At 46.5% G+C, this 19,324-nt stretch overlaps 1 protein-coding gene, 1 long non-coding RNA gene and 1 pseudogene across 2 annotated transcripts in view; 1 reads left to right on the top strand and 2 right to left on the bottom strand.

Annotated features, from left to right (window-relative positions):
• Positions 1-19,324, top strand: part of ANTXR1 (ANTXR cell adhesion molecule 1) — a 217,337-nt gene that overhangs the window by 150,344 nt on the left and 47,669 nt on the right. The window contains exons 15-17 of the mRNA XM_032410814.1: positions 5,068-5,163; positions 5,677-5,844; positions 16,000-16,080. Coding sequence (XP_032266705.1) covers positions 5,068-5,163; positions 5,677-5,844; positions 16,000-16,080 — 345 coding nt within the window. The remainder of the gene's footprint in view (positions 1-5,067; positions 5,164-5,676; positions 5,845-15,999; positions 16,081-19,324) is intronic.
• LOC116636222 lies at positions 1,548-18,996 on the bottom strand. The gene is made up of 3 exons (XR_004300297.1): positions 18,461-18,996; positions 7,978-8,161; positions 1,548-3,155 (listed from the first exon to the last, which is right to left on the bottom strand). It is a non-coding gene; the product is annotated as an uncharacterized LOC116636222 (long non-coding RNA).
• LOC116636221 lies at positions 10,051-10,629 on the bottom strand (annotated as a pseudogene).

The following is a 19,324-nucleotide window of genomic DNA, read 5'->3' as shown; positions in this document are numbered from 1 at the left end:
GCCCCCTACTCTGGAGGGGTGAAGAGCCAAGCGACTGCCAGGCATCTTCTTTCCAGTGGACATCAAATACACACTCTCATGCGCGCTCGCACGCACACACACACACATGCTCCAAGCATTAGTCCTAGAACAGGCCCAGAATTCAGTACTCTCTATTTCAATAGATTAAAAAAGGAACGTCACTACTAGAAAAGGAAATACACTATTCCTCATTGAAGAATACAGGACAATCATGGTGCTGTCCTTAATCATTGTGTGTGCATGTGAACAGATATGATACGGGGTCATGACATGTGAAATGCAACTCAGAATGGGGATATCTTCGGTCAGCTGGGATTTTTGGTATTTACAAAGAGAAGTGTTGTTGGATTTTTCTGACTTGCCAATTCACTCCTAGGAATTCATCTCCAAGACTGACCTTGAGGTGACCTCTCTGGCTTATCCCCAAAGACCTCAGATGAGACAGTACAGCCAGTTCTGCTCTGGGTTCTGCCCTCCAGAGCCTTGTGGTCCTGGGAGTTTCAATGGCCTCCATCCTTTACTTATGTCGTCACCCTCACAAAACATACTCTTCTATAAATGTAGACAATCTTGGTGGCAGATTTATTCTTTTCACTCTATTTTTCTCAAAATATAACACTGTGCTGGCAAGCCGTGGGGGCTCAGCTCCAGTTGCTTGAGTGAGTAAATGAAAGAATAGACAAATAAAGGGCCCTGTTTGTGGCTAGATAGGGCTTCTCCTCAGGGTTGAAGATGGGTTACCCTTCAACGAATGTTAATGGAACTGTTTCCTTGGGCTCCACTCTGCTTCAGTTACGTTCTCCTTTGCGTAAATAGTTGCAACTGGTGCCCGCAGTGCAGTGAATTGGGGGTGGCGGCCTAATTTGGCCCAAGATAGAGTCTTGAATTCTGTGGGGGAATCGGAGAGTTCTTCATAGAATAGCTTACATTCCAGCGATATTCTAAAAGAAGCGTAGAAGCAGCTGAGGAAGGACGTTCTGAGCACACGGAGCCATGAGTGGTGAAGCATGGAGTTGTACAAAAGCCTGGCATGATTAGAAAGATGGCGAAATTCAGTGTCTGAGGGCGGAACAGGACAAACCCAGATATGGGCGAACCAAACATGCGTGTCAGGCTCGGTGTTCTGGAGCTCTCTCTTCCCGGAGCAGGGCTGCCTGGGGACCCGCCGCTCAGAAGGAGCGTCTACTGTCTGAGTAATGTGCTGTCACTTGTTTTACCCACGCATCAGCCAACTAGATGTCTGGGACCACCACATCCTTTAGGATTTAAACATAACTTCCCCTGATGGGAAACCAGCATCCCTCCCTAATCTCTGCGGTTTCTCCAGACACCACTGACTCCTCCTTCTTGCTTCGGCCGTATCTCATCTTCTTCATCTGCCAAGCACCACCTTGCAAACCTCATTCCGACACTTCCCCCCGCCTCCCCGCCCCCGCACCACCAAGGCACCACGGGCACAAGACCATCTGCAAAGAGGTTTGAAAAGGTTTAAAAGTACAGGGGTGAGTCCCAGCACAAGCCACCATCCTTGTCATTCCTGCTCCTGGGAGGTGCCTGAGGTCCTCTTCACAGGTGGGCCCTGGGCAGCCTGCTGGCTGCTCGCCTCCACTCTCTCGCACCCATCCTTTTCTGACTGCCCACAAACCCTCCATCCCTACTACTTTGCTCACACGGAGCAATTTGGCTTATCCCGTCTGTCTTTTAATAATCGCAGAGGATCTGTCCTGGCAGTTCTTCCTCGCCAACCCCCTACATCCTTGAAGGGCAGTGTGATGGGGGCTCCCCAAGAGAGACTTTCTACTTAATTCAATGTAGAGATATTTTCTTCAGGTGCTGCCGATGTTCTTAGTGGCATTGCTGGGGACTGTGATTTTACTCCATCAGTTTGGGGCCAAATGAAAAGACACATCAAAGATTCCCTTCTCTTCTGAAGATTGCAAAACCCTCCCATCTCTAGAATGTGTAAACAGAGCCATGGTAACTGCAGGGAAATTCTGACTCTTTCGCCGTCGTCGGTCAAACCCTGGGCCTTTGTGTTGTCTTTGCTGTTGTTGTTTAAGTTTGGCAGGCAAGCTCGGGTCAGGGGATTACACGGCAGGCTTGGTGGAGCAGATCGAAGTCTTGGCATTTCCTGTTGTGGGAAGGCCAGCCCCTGCTGCACATCTCAGCAGAGTGGAGACCAGGGCCTGCAGCAAGTCCGCGGCGGGAGGGACCACATGAGGAAGGGCAGCCCCGGGGGCACATAAAGGGGGGGATCCCTGGACAAGGCATCAGGGAACAGGACCAGAGCTTCAACTCCCCTGGTCCCTTCATTTCTCCGGATCTGACTGTGCAATGAAAAGGCTCCAGTAAATGGTCTCCAGTGTTTGTACTCCTGTTCTTTAAAAAAAAAAAAAAAAAAATTAGGAGACTCCTAAGACCATTTCCATTCTCAGTTGAATAAATCGGCTTTAGTCTTGGAGTTTCCTATGTTCTTGGTGCTGCTATATTCAGTTTGGGGTGATATAATTTCATTTCTCTCCTTTGGAAAACTGTACGAGACCAGCTGTGAAGCCATATTTCATATATGACACACAGACACCCACCTCTAGGGATAGTTTAACCGTATGTGTAAGATATCTAAGACTCTTGGTTTAACAGCCTAAGCCTTCTGAAATTCTCTCATAAGGTAAAGTAGTGTGAACTGATATTTGGGGCTCTTTGGTTTTATTATTTTATCATGTCTTACAGTCCTAAAGCCTCCAAATGTGCAGGTACAAGGGGGAAGTAGAAAAGTAGCATTTATTTGATACCATCAAATGACTGGAAAAGCAAAACCCAAAGGACAAAACCCAGAGCTTTGCCGACACTGAGAAACAAACGAGAGTGAGGTTCCCTGGGCTCGAATGCAGCCCTGCCACCCACGAACCGGGTGACCTGAGTCGCCGAATCGCTCTCTTCCTCCTCCGTGAAACAAACACTATAGCACCACCTACCGAGCTGCCCACTGTGAGATGAAAAGGTTATTGCAGGTAAAGCACTTGGAAGAGTGACTGGCACGTGCATGGCAAAGGCTTCATAAATTCAGCTGTGGTTATCGCGAACTCGGTACCTGCTTATTGACCACCTCCTGTGCACCAGGCTCCGTACAAGACCTAGAATACAAGGGCAACAGAATCCACCCTGCATTCAGGGCTCACAGACCCATGGTGAAGAAGGACAGATCTGTTTTAAAGACAGAGAGACCACCCCAAGTATCAGCTGCCAAGATGTTGCAAATCCCCTGGTCTGCTGTGATCATGTCCTTTAAGATATATAAAAAATTTTCAAATTTTTTAAAACGAAGTCTGCCCATCCCAAGCACAGTAAGTCACCCAGAGAGTCTTAATGCATTAATGTGTTACTGCTTTGCTTTGTCATCTCTGGATCTCTGTCCTGCTGATGATTTGTCTTCGCTCATCCCTTGCCTCCTGCATGGGATGCCCCTTTCCACCTAGGATACAACTCGGAGTCCTTGACTCTCCGATATCACCAACATAAGCTGTGGGAAGCAGGCTTGTTCTGAACAATTTCAGCCTCTTTGGCTTATTCTTCTGCTTTGCAGAGACTCCTTTTTCAGCTTCCTTTCTCCGCCCGGGAAGGAAATCATGCCACTAGCCTGTAACCCATCCGTGCGTGACTGTAGATGATGATATTTTTCTCCCCTCAACAGGAATAATTACAGTGCCGAGATAAGGAACAGTGTTGCTAATTATCCTTCCCTTTTTCATCCATCAAGTTACAAGTTCCTCTTGTTTTCTCCCTTCATCTTAAAAAATATAATAAGCACTCACTTCCGGTCACTGAGCTAAGTTGCAGACACTGAGTTAACTGGTTTATTTGAATCATTTCATCTCACTTGTTTGTAAATTCAAAAGACAATTCTTAGGTACCTCCCACATGCTAGGTGCCATTCGAAAAGCTGAAAATGCAATGGTAAACATGACAAATAAACAGAAGCTTCCATGGAACCCTTACATTCCAGCCTGGAGAGACCAACAGTAAATAAATATCAAGCCATGTTAGGATCCATTATGTAAAATGAAACCGATTGATGGGATGAAGAGACTGGGCCTACTTTAGAGAGATGTCCAGGGAAGGCCTCTCCGGGAGTCACAGGCAGGAGGCAGCCAGGAGAAGAGCAGGGGGGAAGCATCCCTGGGCAAGGGGACAGCTTGTGCACAGGCCTCAAGACAGGAATGTGCTCAGTCTCTGAGGGACAGGGAGAGGGCAAGCAGGCTGGAGCGCAGGGAGGCAGGGCGTGGTAAGGAAGAAGGCTGGAGAGGTGAGTTAAGGCCAGAGTTTGCAGGGCAGAGCTGGGGTCGGGATTCTCCTCTGCTGCTCTGCGGAGAACAGACTGTAGGCGAGAGGCGCGGCAGGGAAGCGGGCTAGGTGCCTACTGCAGTATCCTGGAGAAAGTGTAGGGGACTTGGGACCAGTGCGGTGGGGTGGGGATGGAGGTGGAGGTGGAGAAGTCACAGATTTGAGGTCTTTTAGAAGTAAGGTCAACAGAATTTGCTGGCAAACTGAGATGAGTTGGGAGAGGGACGGTGGGGGAGAGAGAGGATTCAAGAGTGGCTCCAGGCAGTGGGGAAGACTAGAGGAGGTGCATGTTTAAGGTGAGGATGTGGGGAGACTTCTTTTTGATGGTAGTCTTGAGATGGCTATTAGTCCCCTGAGAGGAGACCAAATGTCAAGTCAACGTTTGGGTTCAGAGGAGTCAGGGATGAAGATATAAACACACGAGTCATCAGCACGTAGATGGGATTAGATGAAATACCCTATGAAGGAGCAGAGATGCACAAGGGAACGGGTCCCAGGATCGTGCCAGCACCCAACCAGCTCGTTCTGCTTTTACCCCCACTTTACAGATAAGGAAGATAAGCTCAGATGGGTTAAGTGACTTGCCCTAAGGAAGGCCCCAGGGTTCAACCCAGGCAGTTGACTCTCATCCACTTTGCCAAGGTGGACACATGTACATAGAGCAGTTGTGCTTTGTTTCCTTCATGTATGACAATCTTTCTGCAGGAAGAAGATGATGATGGTCTGCCCAAGAAAAAGTGGCCTACAGTAGATGCCTCTTACTATGGTGGGCGAGGCGTTGGAGGCATTAAAAGGATGGAGGTAAGAACACAGCTTCATGTACTCACATCTATGTGCCAACTACTCTGTGCTGGAAAACCAGATAAAACTGGTGAAAACTCATACTTGAGGTCTGATGGGGATGTGGACGGAGAGATGGCAGGTATACCCCTTTAATGGTGCACCCTCATATCTTGCCCACCATTGAGTCAAAACAGTTTGCTCATCTGCTCAAACCCCTCGCTGGTTTCCTCTCTCACTGGAATAAAATTCAAAGTTCTTACGTGGGCCTGCGGGGCCTTTGCACATGCTGTCCCCACAGCCTGGACAGTTCCTCCCCTAAACATCCATCTGCCCAGCTTGCTCTCTCTGCCCCTTCAACCCTTCCTCTTTCCTTTTTCCACACCCTCCTCTTCCCTGGCCCTCAAAACCCAAAGGAATTGGGGACGGGGTAGCACTTGCATTGCACGTCACCCATGTATGTACGAAGCCTATTCTCCAGGGACGTTATACTTTATTTTGTCATTTTATTTTATCATATGTTATTTATTTTAGGTTCGTTGGGGAGAAAAGGGTTCCACAGAAGAAGGTGCTAAGTTGGAAAAGGCAAAGAATGCCAGAGTCAAGATGCCGGAGCAGGAATACGAATTCCCCGAGCCTCGAAATCTCAACAACAACATGCGGCGGCCCTCTTCCCCTCGGAAGTGGTACTCCCCGATCAAGGTGTGTCTCTCTCTACTCAGAAATCCATCATAATCCTGCTAAGACACTTACATAGGAAGAATCGGACTCTTGACATGATAAAATATCCAACCAAATTCCAGATTATCACAAAGGAACACATTTCTAAAATCATGGACCTAAAAGTACAGGCACTTACTTGCTCTATTTCGACAGTATCAAAGTTGAGACTAGGCTTTCTAAAATCACCGTGGCAAACTAGTGGGATGCAAGTGGACTAGGAGTCAAGAGCCTGGGGTAGTAACCCCCGAAGATGACTGTAAATTTCTATAATAGCTCACGACTTCATTGGCAGGCAGTCCCACTATCTCACAAAAATGGCAGCATTCTCCTTGAAGCCTTATCTCTCTTCCTCTTGCCATAACACAAGCCCATTCCTCTTTATCCAACTCTCCTGCCAGCCTTTCAGGGGTTGGCCATGCAGCTAGGACTCACTCTTCCTGGCTGTGAGCAAAACCCCTTTTTTTCCTCCACTGTCTTTCTTCCCCTCCACAGCTCCAGAACATAAACCTCTTTGGCTTCTTAGGAAGTGTAAGCCATAGAAGGTAGTTAATGCTTCCTGAAGGCTTCTCTTCTCTTCCTCTTGTTCTTCCACTACCTCTATACTCCAAACAGAAACTGGCCCAATTCCAAGGCCGCAAGTGAAAGACCCCGGGTTAAGAGCCAGGTCTCATCACATATCTGCATGCATGCACCCACACAGCCTTACCCCCTTCCAATGAAAGCGAAAATAATACTCATCATTCACTAAGTTATTTGCTCATCTTAGAGCAGCCCTTGTCCTATGAAATCAATAGAAATAACCATTTTGAACAATGGAGTGAAATGTCGTTTCTCTTCTCAGCCAAGCTAGCTCATGTTCACACTAACGGCACTATATTTTCATTTTGGTTTACTGTGCTTAAAGCAAGGAGATTCTTTTTCAAGATAAGTCCCCCCCCCCCCCCGGCCCGCCCCCTCGGGGCAATAGCTTGAACTCTGGAAAGATGTGGGCGAAACGTAGCTTGCTTGCCTAACAGCTGTTTGCTTCTAATTATTTTCTCACGCAGAACATGCAGTGGCGTGCATGCATGTGCAGACAGGAAGGAGCCAAGCAGAGTCTCCGAGATGAACAAGAAAGGGAATTTTCTATTATGTCGTTTTTAGGAATCTGTACCTTGTGATTAACACGACATACTTGGTTATAGCCAGGTTTTCATTTCTGTAATCTTGGATTTGGAAAGAACGCTAATTCGGTTTGAAGAACCCAATTTCTGCTCGAGAGCATGTTATTCCTCTGCTAACTAGTGGTTTAGGACTGAGATTTATGAAATAAATAGGGATAGAGAACGACTAGATTTAGAAATATAAAAACATTCCCAACACCCACTTGGAATTAGTTCAGTTCAACAAGCCGTGCTGGGTACTGCCAGATACCAAGCATACAGAGGTTCTCAAGCCTGGGTGAGTAGCAGAGTTAGCCTGAGAGCTTCAAAAATACAGATTCCCAGGCGTAACGACTTAGCATCTCACGAAAGGTTTTCAAAGGCACACGGGCCATCACCACTTGCTCACTTTTTCTCATCCAGTGAAACTCCTTCCCCCTCCCCCCACGCCTCCTTTTTAACATCCAAACTCCCTAAGCCATACCCCTCTGTTGCCCCCAATTACTCTTCCCTCCACAGCCCCTGCTCTTGGGCCTCCTCCTTAGTCATTGTGTTCACCTGCTGGTTCTCACAGTATGGTCCCTAGACCAGCAGCAGCAACATCCCCCAGGAACTTACTGGAAATGCACATTCTCAGGCCCAACCCAGATCTACTAAATCAATGACTTTGGGGGTGGGGCCCAGCAATCTGGGATTGAACAAGCCCCGTTAAGAAATTGTCACCGAAGGTTCCAGCTGGTCTTCCGTAGGAGGCTCCCTGAGGGCAGGAACCTTGGCACTTGGCTAAGAGACATGACCACACCTCAGCGATTTGCCAGAAGTCTCAGCCTCCAGTCTGCCTCCTGCTGGTGGGGCAGCTCAAGCGAACGCCTGCTCAGCTCACTGTATACAATAGCCCGCCGGTGTGATTGCTCAGGCTTGAGTCTTCTCCCCACCAGATTGGACCCCTGGAGGCACCAGTTATGCTTACCTCACATTTAGCCTCTGCTAGGCAGCACAGTGCCTGGCCCAGCGTAGGGACTCCAGCGTCTCTTGTTAAAGAGCTGACACATAGGATTAATTATTAATGCTGCTGGTTAGACTAGCTCCTGCGACACACACAGATCACTTTGGCACCGTCAGTCCGAAGAAGGTGACATTCTTCTTGCCATCTCCTTGAGGAGAGGAGAGAAAAAGAAGTCATCTTATGTGTTTCTGGGCCAGGTGGTCGAGGGAAGGGCAGGAACAAGGAGGTTTCAGAATAGAAGCCCAGAAAGGAATTCAAAAGTAAAATTGTCTATCTCTCCAGAAGAAGGGCAGACTTGCTACCAGAACTTCCGCGTTCATACTGTTGAACCAGTTTCATGCTCCGTGATGAGCCCCATCTTAGCCACAGCACCTGTAGACATCACTGGGCCTTGGAAAAACATTTAGCCTCACGTAGGACCATAAACTCTGCTTCCCTTTCCTGAGCCCTCTCGCTGGATTTGTCATGGTCTTGGTGGGAAACAGAAGCACACTCAAGAGGGTTGAACTTCTGGCGAGGGCAGAGTTAAGGGAACTCACAGAGATGGCCAGGCGTACAGGGCCTAGCAACAGTGGGAGCAGGTGCACCCCTGGGCCTAAAGGACAAGGAGGAGAGATGGTGTCATTGGAGCCGGTGGCCAGAAGGGGCCATCCACTGGGAGCTGTGGCCATAGAGAGGGAATCAGCAATCTAAATCTGCCCTACCACCTGTTTTTATATGGCCCACAAACTAAGAGTGGTTTTCCTTATTTTTAAATGGTTATGTAAGTTCTTATATAATATCCTAGAGTTTGTCTCTTGAGCTAGAAAGCCTAGGATATTTACTCTTTGGCCCTTTATGGAAAGTGTTTGCAGATCCCTATCCTATAAGAACACAGCCACTGAAGAAGGCAGGGGGTCAGGGAGGAGATGGAATGAATGCCCCCACCTCTCCCTCGTCTTGCCCTCATCTCCTCTGGTACCACCTACCAGCCAAACTGAAGGAAACCAGATGATGTTACCTGTAGAGGTCAGGCTTCTAGGGCATAGAGCTGGGAAGGCAGAGAAAGGCAGAGAGAGGATGGGGGGCAGGCAGCTCAAGGAGAGTGACCAGTCTACTCTCTGCCCCCCACTATAAATAGGGACAATACTCCCACCTAGTGCAAAACTTTTAAGAGACACTGGGAAGACTCTTAGTTCCCCCAATGAAAGTAGTCAGAATCATACACATCTTTAAATGTATTGCATTTGACTCACTCTTTTCATCATCTTATGAAATAGATATGAGGAGCAGAGAAGCAGGTGAGTGCTTTTGCTACGCAAACCCAGTGGGGACTCAGCAAGAGAAGAAGTCCACAATGGGCTTCTCTCCACCATTCCCCAGTCCAATTTAGGGCACTGACCACAGCAGCCACACTTCACCCTTTCCTCATTCCAGGTTCATGACCAGGGAATTTTCCGATATTTGGCCTTAATTTGCCTGTGCTCAGCTTTCACCCCCTGGATTGACAGCACCCCATGCTTCTCATTAAATTGGGACTGACTATTTCAGACAAGTTAAGTAATGCCCAGATAGATGGCCTCCAGATAGATTAAAACCAGGACAGTTTTCAGGTTTGCTGGAAGGCTTGCAGCCTTTAGAGAAACCATTTTCTCCCTTTCCAGTAGCTCCTCCACATGACTGGAAATGACAGAAATGATAGCCAAAGGACAAAAGCCAGACCCTGGATGGCCAGGCAGACCGGCTGTTCCTTGCAAGAGAGCCAGACTGTGAAGGGGCAGAGTCAGCCCGTACTACTCGCAGGGACTGGGAGGGGGTGGTCTTCTGTTCTGTTCATTTTCTGTCAGGTCAGCCTTCATCCCTGGCTTAAAGCACCTTGACCTTGTAATCAAGCAGCATTTAGTCATGAGACTGTACTGGATGGAGCTGTATGTAGCCCAGGAAGACACACCGAAGCTTAAGTGTTGTCAGATGGGCTGCTGATGTTGAACAGACTTTTTTTGTCCCTCTCTGGCTACTTTTTATAATAGCTCCACACTTTTTTTTTTTAATTGATGGCACTAGTTTATTTCCCTCTTACAAGTCCAACTGCAACCAAATGAGGTGAACATAACCTCAAGATTTTATTGTCTTCATAATATTAACAAAATATGAAGTTTAGAACTGGATCACTTGGCCCTTTCTCTTCTTATCTCCTCCCAGTTCAAACTGCTTGCATCTCTTAAAAGCCAGCATTCTCTTAGATCTGCAATTGGGCTCAACACATTCAAGCCTCAGCACAATCTTCTTTGTAGTTTTAGCCTTTTTCCAGAAAATTGGCTTAGTCTGCCCACCATAGCCACTCTGCTTCCTGTCATAATGCAGCTTTCCCTGGGCATAAAGAGAATCTTTGCCCTCCTTGTACTGTGTCACTTTGTGGGGCTTGCCACACTTCTTGCAGAAAGTCCGGCGGGTTTAGGAACATTCACCATGTTTGTGAGAGCGCTATTGGCACGGAAAGAGAGAGGCCGGGCTCCAAGCTTTTTTTAAACAATGACCAAAACTCAAAAACAGCAAAGCAAAAAGTATCCTTTGTGAGTGTTTGCAAGTGTGCATGTGTGTGTGTGTGTGAGAAAGAGAGTGTTTCCAACATTATTCATTCATTTATTTCATTTGAGGAGAAGCATGGGTCACAATATTTACCATACATTCTTTTTTTTTTTTTTTAAGATTTTATTTATTTATTTGACAGAGAGATAGACAGAAGAGCACAAGCAGAGGGAGTGGCAGAGGGAGAGGGAGAAGCAGGCTCTGCACTGAGCAGGGAACCCGATGCGGGACTCGATCCCAGGACCCTGAGATCATGACCTGAGCCGAAGGCAGACGCTTAACCATCTGAGCCACCCAGGCGCCCTATTTACCATATATTCTAAGGTGTAAGAATTCCAGTGTTAGTCTATAACAGCCCTATCGTTGGACTACCCTCAAAATTCTCAACCTCTGACTAACTTCCAAGCGCTAAGGCAGACAAACCAGAAGAGAAGACACAGCTGTTGCTTGGCCAAAATTTTAAAAAGGAGAGAAAAGGAAGCTCAGCCACAAACCCCAGGCACCGGGATGCTCTGAATGACGGTCGCATAAACATTCCCGGCCCTGTCTTGTTGTTTAGGAAGAAACAAAAACTAGAGTTGACATAGAGCTCCCAGTTTGCATGCCTTTGTGGATTCGAAGGTTGTCTGAGCCTGAGGTATAGTTTGGGAGGCTGGAATTGGTAAATTTCTCATTTTACAGTCAAGATGTGTCAACTTCCTATGAAAGAAAGCTATACTTAAATGTCAGCTCATATATTCTGACAGAGGGTCCTGAGGGTAATGGGAAGATCTCTGTTTCAGCTTCCCAGCAGCAGTTGGGTGTTTATTCCGGGGAGGGACCAGTGTCTTGAAATGCATCCTATGGACAGGCCTGTGTATGATGGACACCCAAATCCGAGATAAACAGTGGAGTCAACTCAAAGGCCCCTTCCTCCCCAGACTTTGGGTAAAGCCCAGGGACTGGCTGGAAAAAATCCCCTGAAGCCTTTCACGCCCCAAAGGGATATTATTAATAACCTCATTAGCTGTAGTCTTGAAATGACAGGTTTCTGCCCGCATTCAGAAAAATAAAAGCTCCAACAGGCTTTGTTACGCACTTCTCCTTGACCTCGGAGAGTAGTTTTTTTATCCTCTTCTTGGTTATAAACACACTTATTCTAAAACTTAATCCAGCTCTTGCATAAAAGCTACCTGCTGTAGGAGCAGAACAAGGTGTTGGAAGTGTCAATTACCCAGATTGTTTCCTACGCCCCAGAGGTGGGACTTCGGGCTCATCTGTGGGACCACCAGAACTCAGAACCCGGGGAGTATGACTAGGACTAACTAACTAGTCTCACCTTGGCCAGAGGAGCCCAAGGACAGCAATTCACCCAGATGAAGCCCTCCCCTGGGTGAGACACATACCGTAAGTCGGGCCCAATTCCAAAGGCTTTCCATGCACTTGCTCCTTTATTTCTCACATCAACCCTCAGAAGTAGAAATTCCTACTACCCCCATTTACAGAGGGAAAAACTAAGGCACAGAGAGGTTAGATAACTTGCCTAAATTCATACTGCTAGTAAGATGTTTCTTGGTTTATTTTATTAACGGCAAAGCATCCATTCGAGCTAGCAATGAAACCCGCTATTAATCAAACAGGAGAGAGGACTGAGAGCCTGGAGGTAAAAGACCAATTAGGAAACTGTTCACAGGATGAGTGACAGATGACAAGGGCCTGGGCCAAGGGAGTAGCCATGGAGACTGTGGGGCAGAGTGGACAGAAAGCAGTGACAGGACAGCTGTGACAGAGAGAATGTCCACGGGACACGGTTCAAGTTGGATAGGAGGAGTTGGCCGAGGGAGAGGATATGAAAATGATTCTCTGGTGTCCAGCTTGCCCAGGGAGATATCGGAGGTGCCAGGAACCAAGCAGGGTATGCAAAAAGGGGAGCGGGTTTGCGAAAGATCGTTCAGTTTTCAATACCCGTGCTACATCTGCATTACAACTAAGATTTGGTAGGTAATTGGATCCAGAATTCAAGAGAGGACTAAGCTGAAGGTAGAATTTGTGAGCCATCAGCAGACAGATGGAAGCTGACCCCAGAGACTTGGTGAGAGGCCCCCAAGTGGGAGCACTCAGCCTGAAGGAGAGGCTGGGAGAGAGCTGAGGGGAGCACCAGGTAGAGGCTGAAAAGGACTAAGCCGAGAGGTAGGAAGGAGCACTGAGGCCAAGGGAGAGTGTGCAGAAGGGAGAGGCCCAGTGCATCAGATCTCAGAATTGAGTAAAATGAGGCCCAGCAGTGGCCAAGGCATTTGGCACTTGGGATCCGTGGGTGGCCTGAGCAGGTGCAGCTTTGGTGGAGTGTTGTGGCCACCAAACATTGCCAGAGAGGCCAGACAACGGCGGGCTGGAGGGTGATGAGAAGGGTGGCCCGAAGGAAGGGGGGAAGGGGGTGGAGGAGCACAGAATGGAGGACTGGTAAAGTTCACATTATTGGATTCTTGCACTCTGTATTACGTTCTTTTATGTCTTTCTACAGAGCCTCCCAGATGATCATTTTAACAACTTTCCCATGATCATAGATAACCTTTAATGAATACTTCCTATGAGACGAGTATCTATTCCAGCATCTAACTGTGGGCCTCGTAACAAGTTTATATGGTAGATGGTACCATTGTGGTCCATTTTAAAGATGAGAAAGGTGAGGCTTAGGGAGACGAACCAGCTTGCCTGAGGCTGCAGACCTGGGAGGGGCAGACCCAGAATACAAACTCAGGCTGTCCGAATCGTCCCTTTGTGCTTAAGTATCACACTGGGACCCACTGCCACCAGAAAACCTGACTTACTACCAATTCTCGTGGTATGACACATCTAGGTGGTCTCTGCTCTTTTGCTCTGCGTGTAGCTTTAGCTTTAAGTTTCTGCAAATATTCCTCCAGCCCCATCTTATTGCTCCTTGTGTGTGAAGCAGTTGAGTGATTAGCACACAGAACGCTGTGGGTGGGCTGATTTGCAAAGACAAATACTGGGCGTCCCCCAAAATAGGGAAAGAAAAGAGGCATTCGTCCAGGAAACCCACCTGGTTTTATCCTGAAATATAAATGCTTATCCCAAGGAACCTTAAAGGAAAACATTTAACTGATGATTGAAATGGTTTAACACAGAAAACCATGCTGAACACAGCAGCAGTCCCATCCAGCTTTCTAAAGTCATTTCAGAATATTTTTAGAGGCTTCATAAATACCTTGCCAAAAGAGATGAGAAACATGACACTTAGCAAGACAAAATTTAACCCACAAGAACTTGTGCAAGAGTTGATAGAGGTTCAAGAGCAGATTTTTTTTTTATTTGAATATAACCCACCAGAAAACAATGTCAGAACATGAAGTCTTCAGGATGATATTCTTAAATTGGTGTTTCCGCTATAAAAGCTTTGTGTCAAGCAACTTGAAGGGCTCTGGACTTCCCCAGCCTTTCGAAACCATCCTGTAGAGACCTCTTCCAGCTGACAGCCTTCAAACATGCCTCACTGAGACCTCAGTAGGAAGTACAGTTTGGCCCAGTATATACCTATGTGTGCGTTGTGTGCGCACACAAACACCCACCGGTACACACACCCAGACACATTTAACTGATACGAATTTGTCACAAAACAATAGTTATCTTCACCACGTGCAAGTGACTCAAGTATTTTCTTTCCTCTTCTATTTTATTTCTTAAACTTTCTGGTCCTAATACACAAAATTGTTTCATGAGGGCTTGAAGAGTTGCAACCAAGGGTTTAGAAACCCTATTATAAAGGATGTAAGTTCAACTACTCCAGCCAGAAGGCATGCACGAGGAAGAATCTACGGTTGGTATAATAGAAAATATATGAGCTTTGGAATTACACAGCCATGGGGTCCAATCGCACCTCTCCAATTTACAAGCTGTGTGCCTAGGCAAATTAGTTGTTAGTCTGACCTTCCATTTCCTCTCCATAATCCTTTTGGACTTTGGCAGAAGACCCTTGTGAAAGCACCTAGCCCAGCAATGAGAAGCACTGAATTCATTCATTCATCCAACTAATATTTACTGAGCACCAGATGCTCTGCTAGGGCTGGGTGGACAGCAATTGACAAACCCAGCGACACCGCTGCTTTCATGGAGTTGACATTCTGGTTGGCAAGAGACAGAGACAATAGGCAAATAAACATAGAATATGTCAGGGATTAATAAGGGCTCTGTCAGTTTCCTATTGCTGCTGTAACAAGCTACCACTAACTTCGTAACTTAACACAGATGTATTATTTTACAGTTCTGGAGGTCAGAAGCCCAAAATCGGTCTCACTGGGCTAAAATCAAGGCAAGGCCAGGGCTGCATCTCTTTTGGAGGCTCTAGGAGAGAATCCGTCTCCTTGTCTTTTTGAGAGTCTAGAGGCTGCCCACACTCATTGGTTTCTGGCCCCCTTCCCTCTCCAAAGCAACCGTGAGTTGAACCTTTCTCACAGGTATCACTCTGACTCTCCATCTGTTGACACAACTTCTCTGACCCTGACCCTCCTGCTCTATTAAGGATCCACACGGTTACATTGGGTCCACCTGTATGATCCAGGATAATCTCCCCATCTCAAGATCCTTAACTTAATCACATTTGCAAAGTCCTTTCTGCCCTGGAAGGTAATATATTAAGGGTTGATAGCGCAAAGCTAAATAAATGTCATTATTTCCTTTTAGTATTTACAGCAGGGGAAATCAGCCTCATTCAGCACGGCTAGGGAACGAGAATGGCCAGAGGCAGTAGACTCCCGTCACCACACACTGAAAACTTCAGCACTCACAGACCCACTCTTCTCAGATTCAACCCATTACCTACACCTCCAAAGGGGTTGTGATTTGGGGCAATGTGGGATGTTTGGTCATCTGTCCCTTGAGCCTGGGATCCCTGAGCAAGTCATAGGTGCTGAGTGAGCCTAGGGGACAACCAGGGATCTGCATCCCCGGGGACTTTCATTGATCTTGCTCCACTGACAATTCTGTATAGTAATTTTCCTGAATTTGTCATCATTGCTTCATTTGTGAACTCTGGGCATTAAGTGGGCAGAAGAAACTTCAGTGAAAGTTGAAAAGTTAGACTTGTGGTGTGAGGATATGCCCAGAAACGTGGTAAAAGCAAAAGTTGAGAGCCTAAATGAGCTTCTCTGTGTTTGCAAGTTTGGGGCTGCCCCCAAGTCTCAGGTGTATGTACCCCGCATGAGCATCAGAGCCTTCTGTTAATGGGTCTCTTCTCCTCCTACGTTCCTGCAGGCCCCTGAACTTAGGGCCTGGAGAGTCACTTAGCCTGTTACAACTACACTGCTGGTGGTATGTTGTTCACATGACTGAAGAAGCATGGAAAGTTCTATATGTCTGTGCTGGCCACTGCTCTGGTTTCATTTGTAATCTTGGTGCATTTGTTTTTGTTTTTGTCTTTTTCAGGGAAAACTGGATGCGTTGTGGGTCTTACTAAGGAAAGGATATGATCGTGTGTCTGTGATGCGTCCACAGCCAGGAGACACGGTAGGATTCGTTAATGGTGTCACACACACATTGTTTTTCTCTCTCCCTCTGACTTCGTTGAACTAGAATAACTCCAGATATATCCAGCTGTTATTTTATTTTGTGAGAAATCAGATAGTAATTTTAAAAATTCTAGTTTCTATAAGACCTCGAGTGTTGACCTGTTTTTTCTAGAAAGGATCTTGACAGAAATAAGTTGAGTTAAACTTCCTAGGACTTGAGCTTCTTAATTTATGGGTACAGTGAGTGAAAGAGGCCTAGGCTGTGCCAGGAGAGAGGCCTGCTACTCCCCAGCAGCCATGGCCAGTGATGACCAGTGATGACCAACAAGATGCCAGAGCCACAAGATGGGGTGAGGAAATGGGGGCCACAGAAAACTCCCACCATCTTCCAGCAGATATTGGACCCACTTGTTTAAGACCTCAGGAGGGCCTTCTGCCCTGGTGAGGATTTGCCCCAAAATGGTCAGGGCCAAGCTTGGAATGTCTCCAACTAAGAGGACGAAGAAAGGGAAGAGCCAGCAGAGACCCTTAGAAACCATCTGGCTCATCTTCGTTGTATCAATGAGAAAATGGAGGACAAGAGAAGCTGAGTAACTTGTTCTGTTCACATAGTAACAATGCTCGAAACAACTCCAGTTCTGCCGAAATCACACTATTGCTCTGTCTTCTTGTAAGAACTTGTCTCTCGTCCCTAGATTTTATAACAAAGCTTGGGACCAACTTCTCCCTCAACTATCAGCAAACTACATCTTCCATCCGCTACTCTGGGATCAGACACATTAACCCAAAAGCAAATAAAGGTGTCTGACTTGGAACTCCTTTCAGATTAGGTAAAGAACTTCCTTCTTGATGGGAAAACTCCAGGCAAGTTACTTAACCTCTCTGAACTTCATCTTTATAAAGTAGATGATACTTTGGCTGGTTGGAGAAGGTATTGTTTGTAAAGAATTTGGTCCAGTGGTGAACACATAGTATGCTCAATCAATGGCAAATAGAATTGTGATTATTTACTTTGTGTTTTTCTACTATCTGCGAAGGGCTGATGCAGAAATTCAAAGCATATTGCAATTGATGTGTATCAGGTGCACCCACTTGTTTACCCTGCTCACTCTTTGACACGGCACAACTCATAAAATGCAAGAGCACAGCCTATTAGGCCCCTCTTCCTATGCACCTGGTGACAATGGGTGGTTTGTGGCTGAAGGGGTTTGGTCTAAAGTTTCATAGCAGGGACAATTAGCTGTTCCTGGTTGTGGCAGGGACAGCAGGCAAGTATGATGTGAAAGAAACCAGGTCATATAAATGCTCTCGTGGCATTTGGAATTCGTAGTTTAGCTGTGAAATCGAGACTTGGCTCTCGTGGCACATGGAATTCGTAGTTTAGCTGTGAAAGTCCGTAAGAACACACTGTGATGGCAAATGCTAAAGTACAAACTCTACAGTTAACAGAAATGAGCCTAGGCCGTAAACTTTGTAAACTCAGGGTGGTATTTGGCCTTATTAATTATACATCTGTTTTCCGTGGAAAATGAAGTTTTTTTAGCATGCATGAGACTCAGCTAACAGATTAAGAAAAAAAACAGTAAGATACCTAAACTCAGTTTCAGCAGTACTATTTTTTGTGACAGAATATGCTGGTCTTGACAAGCCCGTTTTCTGCAGAGCACCTGAGAAACATCTCTGCTAAGATTTATTAACATTCCCTCCCCCACTGACCAGTTTGGCAGAAACAAATTCATAAGCTGAGTCAACCTGAGAAGTCGTAGGCGATAGTGTCATGGATAAGATACAAGAACCAACACTGCTTGTCATGAAAAGGCCAAAGGGATAAATCCAACAACCATGGAATGCAAACTGATGGAATGTCCTCTAATGAATCACACCTAGACTGAATCTCCTAGTTGCGAATTTTGAATGGAAGTTTGCATTAACATTTGAAGATGTGCTCTACTCTTCTGAGAAACACAGTACCGCCTTAAAGTTTCATTCTCCGATCACACAATATAATAGATTGGAAGTACAGAAGGTCTAAGAGTTAGGATACATTTGACCATATTCTCAGAGATGTCCCAAATGGATTATTGTCCCGCCTACTTTAAATGGGCTTCCTTTATAGAAATCCTGATAAAATTTTAAGACACATGGGAGAAACAGATGCCAAGAATTGTGTCCTTATAGTCATGACCATGGCCCCAGACATCTTGATGTACACATGGATTACATGAGAAAGGCCAGAGAATAGGTAGGAAGGGCACTTCACAGCTGCCTTGTGGCAACTCAGGAAAGAGTTCCAGGGGAGGGAGGACATGTTTGTCTACATGCTTATTCCTTTTTGTTTTTGCATAACTTCAGGAGACTCGCTACAGATCTTCACTTACCCGGTGATGACTCTGTCAGAATTCCTTAGCACTGATTTATGGGGCTGACCACATTTTCCATAAACTCAAAATGACTACATCCAGGCATGTGCTCGTGAACAAGAGTCACAGGTTCTGGATTTTTCCTTTAAAACAAAAACAAAAACAAAAATCACCTAATTACATTCTCCGTCACATTCTGAATTGTTTCAAACACATGTTGACCTCACAGAAACCTGGCGGTTCTTCCTTCTCCGTTCCTGTCTGCCCCATCCTCCCCACAGTTAACCCACCCCAGCCCTGCAGATGCAGACAGGGGCCCACCAACAGAGCCTTTGAGGCTGCCTGCCCAAAGGGCTGAGTGCCTCCAGCCTCCACCGTAGAGTTGAGGAGCCTGCAGAGGCCCAAGCCCAGAGCCACACCCTTCCCTGGGACTGGCGCCCACCACCTCAGAGCTGTCCAAGCCCCAGGTCAGGGAAACCATGAATGGGACCACAGCAGGAGACAAGAGCTTCCAGTCTGCCACCACCCCGGGGTGGGCTCACAGTCCTATTGTTCCTTGGTACCAACCAGGAAAGCCCTGGGCCAATATATAAGAGAAAGTGCCAGAAGAAACCACTTAAGTAGCAAACCAGCAACACATCTGATCCTAAAATATAAAAGAGTTCACTAAGCATATGATACCCTTTGCTGAAACCATCCCCCTGCCTCCAATATATAGCTATGCTCCGCTTTTTCTAAAACACGTATCTCAGTGTGACATTCTGAGGCTTCAGACTTGCAAAGACCAGGAAAAAGCCCCCCAGAATAGCTTGATTTAGAAAGAACCCCCTAATTTTAAATGCAGGGATATATGGGAACTTCAGAGATCAGGGTTCATGGAAT

The sequence above is a fragment of the Phoca vitulina genome, unplaced genomic scaffold (genome assembly GCF_004348235.1).
Source record: "Phoca vitulina isolate PV1807 unplaced genomic scaffold, GSC_HSeal_1.0 scaffold12, whole genome shotgun sequence".
In the NCBI taxonomy this organism is placed as follows: domain Eukaryota; kingdom Metazoa; phylum Chordata; class Mammalia; order Carnivora; family Phocidae; genus Phoca; species Phoca vitulina.
This window is presented reverse-complemented; position numbering and strand designations above follow the sequence as displayed.